We start from the raw sequence: 6,000 nt of genomic DNA on the forward strand, positions 1-6,000 counted from the left end.
GCAAATGCAATGTGTTTATTTGAAGCTTAAATAAACCAACTTAAAAAAAATTGCCATAACTGAAGAAATGTGGACACTTAATGAAATATATACAATAATGACAAAATATATATACAGAATGGATATTTGAAATGATAAAGGAATTACTGTGTGTGTGTGTGCACGCACGTGTGACGTATGCAGTGTCAGATGTGTTAAAGAAATGTACCCTTATGTCTCAGAGACACATACAAAAGTATTTATGGGTAAAGTGGTGTGAAATCTGGGAGTTGTAAAGTAATGTAGGGGAAATGCTTGTGGGTGTAGATGAGAAAAGATCAGCCATATATTGATAACTGGGCAATGAGAACGTGGGGCTTACTCTACTATTTTTGGACATGTCTAAACTGTTTAAAAACATGTCCCTGTTTTTAAAATTCACCTTTCTTTAAAATCCATCTTTTTAAGGCAGAAAAAGCTATCTGAAGGTTTAAAAACTTTAACCTTTATAAAAAAAAAAGAAAAAAACTGCCTTTATTAATAAAATCCAGGCATAAGCAACAATAAAAATGTATATTTAAACCTAAATATTTATAATAATCAATACACATTTACTCTGTCTTGGGCTTTAAGACAGTAAGAATTTTACTATTAATCTTGCAGTTCTAAAACAGTAAATAATAAGTCATCTTCTTTTGTTTAAAACCAGATGCAGTCAGTTAGCTCATGTTTTCAAGCAGAATAAGGTGAACACTGCCAAAATAAACCAGATTCATATGCAGAGCAAAACTGTTCAATTGTTAGATCATTGTTAGATATAACACTCAAAATCTGTAAGACAACAATAAATATTTTAAAGATTAAGGAGAGGTTTAACATGCAAAACCATTCTTCAGAAAACACCTTATCTAGACAATTTCAAGTGTGTATAAAAATCCGTGCCTTTTTAATAAGCATAGAGGCAAATACAAAAGACCCGTTTTTATCTTGTTTTCGGCACTAAATTAGCCATCATACTCTACTACTCCAACAGAACTCTTCTGTGCTGTCTCAGATACAATCCTTTCTTTTCCTAGAGGATATTTTAAACACCTAGGTCAAGTCAATCCGTATCAGTTTATATGACATTTCTTCTATTTTAAATACTGTACCACAGTGATTCCTGAAGCGTGTCTCATCTACTTTTCCCAACATTTTCTCTTTTCTTTCCTTTAATCCATCATCTCTCTTCCTTATGTTACTCTTCATCCATTACTCTTGGCTTCCTACTCTTTTATGTTTCAAAACAGGACTCAGGGGCGCCTGGGTGGCTCAGTCGTTAAGCGTCTGCCTTCGGCTCAGGGCGTGATCCTGGCGTTCTGGGATCAAGCCCCACATCAGGCTCCTCTGCTGGGAGCCCGCTTCTTCCTCTCCCACTCCCCCTGCTTGTGTTCCCTCTCTCGCTGGCTCTCTCTCTCTCTCTGTCAAATAAATAAATAAAATCTTTAAAAAGAAAAAAAAAAAACCAAAAAACAAACAGGACTCAGCTTTTATAGCTATCAGCAACCCGCCAATTATTTCTTTGGATCAGCGGACTATCAGATTAGGGCATTCTATCTGCATCTAAATCTTTTTGGTTTTGCAGCTCCCATCTGTGACTTGAGATGCTTCAGGGTTTGCTTTCTGAAAGCCTAACCAAAAACCATTTCAATCTCTATCACCTAGTTACTCTTTTGATGACTAGGACTTCAAATCTCACTAAAGGCTTTTCAGCTCAAGATCATACTTTTATACGAAGGGGGAAATTTTCAGCCCTGCTTTCCTACATACCATAGACAGGTTTCCCAAGAACCCTGAAGACTGTGTAAGCCGGGGAGACCTCCCTCCTGTTCCAAGAATGCAGGAAACATCTGGATGCCTTAGTAAGCTTCGGCTGGGTGGAGTAACTACAGATAAGAGGTTAGTAAAAAGAATCTAAAGTGCATGAACAGTGATCATGAAAACAAAACAATCAATCAATCAAACAATAACTTTGTTGGTTTTTTTTTTTTTAATTTTTAAAATTTATTTAAGTAATCACTACACCCAACATGGGCTCAAACTCACAACCCCAAGATCAAGGGTCACACGCTCTACTGACTGAGCCAGCCAGGTGCCCCAATAACTTTGTTTTCAATTACAGAGATTCTAAGTAAATACTTTAAATATTAACATTTCCACGATATAAAGATTTAACTGATTTTTCTAAATCTCAGCTTTTGGTACTACTGAGCCCATCAGGAAAAATTTTTACTGCAAATAGAGATGCTTTCGTTAAAATATAACCAAGTGGTAAAAAAAAAAAAAAAAAGAAAAAGAAAAAGAAAAAAAAAAAGACATGAATAAGCCCATGGATTCTTCATATTCTAATTTTATAAAGTGTACTGAAGAGGCCATTTGGTATACAGGGTATAGGCTTTGAAGTATACAAATCATTGCTTGAATTCTGATTCCATTACTTACATATTTGCTCAGCCATGCTATTCTTACTGAATAGTTTCTCCAAGTCTCACTTTGTTTTGGCAAAATAGAGATAATACATTATAGTCATTGTGTATTTATGTACAGTATCTTGTACATGGTAAGAGTTCAACAAACAGTAACCACGATCATTATTATTTGTCCTAAATTATTGATATTGTAACCAAAGAGTATATTTAAATATGTGTATGGTAAGTTTTAACCTATAGCTAATATTATTATTATTATTAAATGCTTTAAAAGCAAAAAATCTTACAAGGTGGTCGAAATGAACTGGGAGTCCGAGGGATAACCTGGTTTCTTGGTGTAGTATTGGCAAAAATTTCATCTTGGGATGGCCGAACTACAGGAAATGTTAAGAAAAGTTTTCCACATAGAAAAGACACCATTAAAGTTCGAATTAACCATATTTACACCAAATAAAATATGGGAATACTTTTTTTAAAAACAAGGTTTTTATGGCTACCATTTTTTCTATGCAAAGAGTAAATAACTCCCTCTACTAATTAATTTCTCAGATATCAATCTTAGATTACTACACATGGTCCTTACATTTCAAAGTTAAAAAAAGGATATCTAATCTCAGCGGAAGCTAATGACAATATGATAGCAGTAAAACAGAACACCCTTATTTTCAGGGTAACACAAATCTTAACCTCATTGTATTTCAGCATTCAATTTACCAAATAACATCTGGGGACTTAAAAGACTAATTTTCACAGCATTTTATTATAATAGCGAGTGTTTAATATCTCTCATTAAAAGAAAATTCTATGATCCTGATTCCAAGCATATTGCAATTTGTATAACAATACTTAAAATGGAAAGGATACTTAAAACTCTTTTTTGAGCACTCTGTTTCCGTGCAGTCCGAGTCACCTCTGCCTCCCGGATCACAGGCGATGACATCTCTCCATAGCCACTCCTAAAATAGTATCATTAAGTTCATGTGAATGAAATAGAGAATGTAGCATTTGCAAAGAACTTTATCATGATTGGAGCAAAGGACCCTGGGTCAGTCAAGGTATAGATCGTCCCAGTAGCCAAGTCTTTGATCTTTGGTTGACAGTGCTCTTTGTTTCCAAATCTTGCTTATCCCTCAAAGTCCTTCTCAAATTTTTCCTGCACAGTCATCTTTGAGTTTCTAGCACTCACTATGTTATTTTTTGCCTATGGAATGATTTCAACACTTGGAATCTATATTATAACACTGTTTTACATAATTGCTTCAGGAAGGCAGGTCTTTCCTCTGTTAATTTGAGGAGTTCCCTAAAATTGCAGGAACTATCTCTTAAAAGGATCTTCCGTAGTTTCCAAAATGTTTCAAACCAGGGATACTATGAAAAATTCTGTTGTTTGGACTGGCAGATGGAAGGCTAAGTGAAAAAGAATTCAGGTAAATTGGACAGGTATCTCTCGTCTCAGTACTATTGCAATCACAGTGCCCCTGATCTCCCATCATTCTCAGCCCAAGGTCTAGAACGTAGTTTGTGTGAATCAAAAGGCCTGTATTTTCAGACAAGAATCCAATATGCTGTTCCTCCACTTAAAACCTTCAGGTAGCTCTGAAGCCAGAATCTCTCTGGCTTACAGAATCAAGTCCAAATTTCCTTTGTTTTTTACAATCTAACCCCAACTTACCAGTTCAGCCTTATATTCGGCAATGAACATCCCCATACAAACACATATTGCATGTGACCGTTTGGCTACACAACGCATTCCTTTTCATATTCTTGCACCCTGTACATGTTGTTTCTTCTATAGAAGACTACATTCGCCCCCTTGATCCACCTGGTGAACACTGAACTCACCAGAAATCCTCCTGGAGTCTGGAGACACAATGATTCAAGTTGGCAACTTGGTTCTTCTATTTATTAGCTTCCTAAATGTGACCGAGTTTTTAAGCTCTTTTAGCCCAAGTACTATGTATGAAAAGAGGATCATAGTACCTATCCTCAAAGGACTGTAGGAAAATTAAATTAGCTAATAATATACTTAAAGCGTTTAAGGCACTCCGTGTTGGCACTATTACTCAGACCAACTAGAAAGTTACCTCCTTTGAGAATTCTTCCTGCTACCTCCCGTGGCAGGTAGACTTAACCCGCATCCTCATTTTCTCTTCTCACAGAACAATCAAAACACATCACTTTGCACTGCTCGGATGTCTCCTCCACTATACAACCAATTCCCCGTGGCCAAGAGCATAGAATAACTCACCTATGTCGCAGGTGGCTAGCATAGTGCCACGGTCATAGAAACAACTCAGTTCAGTAACTCTCTGATGCTGGAACTTGTAATCAGGAAGTCTGGGTTGAGAACCCAGTTCCGCCACAAACTGGCTTTGTGATCTCGGGCAGGTCACTCAGCATCTCGAATGTCGGGCACCTCTTATCCCGCCCACCCCAGGAGCGAAAAATGTCGCGCGAGAACACAAAACAGATGGCAGAGCTGCCGTGAGAACGCAGGGCATTATCCCCGTCTATACTCACCCCCACCCAAGCGGCCTTTCTCCCATCATTTACAGAGCCCCCCAGCCCAGGAAAGGAGTCCTAAGGTTAGCACCCGGGCCCTCCTCGGCTTCCTCTGAGAGTCGGGTTTCACTTATTTCGCTCCGCCAACAAGCAGGAGGGGCAAGTCTCCGAGCTTAGTCAGTACCACCAGAACTGACCTGTCCATGGCCACGGCCTTCCCCAACGAGAACCTCGCAAACTCGACTCCAGTTTAATCACCCCGTTTCAGCCTTCCCGCTCTCCGGAAGTAAAACCTTCGACCCGGAAGTATGTCCCAGAAAAGCCGCCCTAGAGCAAAGGGGGAGGGAGGGAGGGAGAACTAGCTTTCCCATCGAGCGCACGCGCGACGACTTCCGCCTACTGCCGCAGGTCCGGCCTGCGCAGGCGCGAAGGCTGTACTAGTGTCATGGCGCCGGGCCGGGCCGGGCCGGCAGTGCTGGGCGGGGCAGGGGGCGGGGCCTGAAGGGTCTAGCGCTGAGGCGCTGCGGCCACTTTGCCTGACGGGTATTTGTGGGCGTGGTCCAAGCGCCAGGTTATCCTAAAGGGAAACTTGACGTCTCTTGACGTCTAGAGAAATGTGCAGTCATTTCCTGGTATTCTTAGTAAGAAGGAACCTCGGACTTGGAATTCAGACGTGCAGGCTCTGCCCTCCACCTCGGGGGGTCCCTGACAGTCTCACTGTATTCACCTTGTTTGAATTGTAGTGTAAACCCCCTACAGTTCTTGAAATTGTATTCTATCCGGACTATTTGTTTTTTACTTGGTATTTTTCTTTATTAAGGAGAAAAGGACCACCTGTCTTAAAAAGCATAAAGGGTGATACATAAATGATGAATCACTAAATTCCCCGAAACTAATATTACAGTATAGGTACTCTAATAACTGAAATTTAAATAAAAACTTGAAATAAACATACAAAAGTAGCATAAAGGGTGATGGTATTGCCCTCTATTTCAAAGTGCCCCTATAGGCAAAATTAGAATATTCTGGCCCTGAAGGAATCAGTCTTAAG

The 6,000-nt window shown here is 39.4% G+C and overlaps 1 protein-coding gene across 2 annotated transcripts in view; it reads right to left on the bottom strand.

Annotated features, from left to right (window-relative positions):
- The window catches only part of NUP107 (nucleoporin 107), a 48,189-nt gene extending 42,900 nt beyond the window's left edge, over positions 1-5,289 (bottom strand). The window contains exons 1-4 of one of the 2 annotated variants that reach the window (XM_045789629.2): positions 5,147-5,289; positions 3,312-3,403; positions 2,735-2,821; positions 1,789-1,904 (exon numbers count right to left, since the gene is read on the bottom strand). In XM_045789629.2, coding sequence (XP_045645585.1) covers positions 1,789-1,904; positions 2,735-2,821; positions 3,312-3,403; positions 5,147-5,154 — 303 coding nt within the window. In that variant the 5' untranslated portion in view covers positions 5,155-5,289. The remainder of the gene's footprint in view (positions 1-1,788; positions 1,905-2,734; positions 2,822-3,311; positions 3,404-5,146) is intronic. The other variant, XM_087868994.1, reaches the window with a different exon arrangement.
- Between the last annotated feature and the right edge of the window lie 711 nt (positions 5,290-6,000).

Source organism: Ursus americanus, chromosome 17 (assembly GCF_024610735.1).
Source record: "Ursus americanus isolate L20-20 chromosome 17, mUrsAme1.1.p, whole genome shotgun sequence".
NCBI classification, from domain to species: Eukaryota; Metazoa; Chordata; class Mammalia; order Carnivora; family Ursidae; genus Ursus; species Ursus americanus.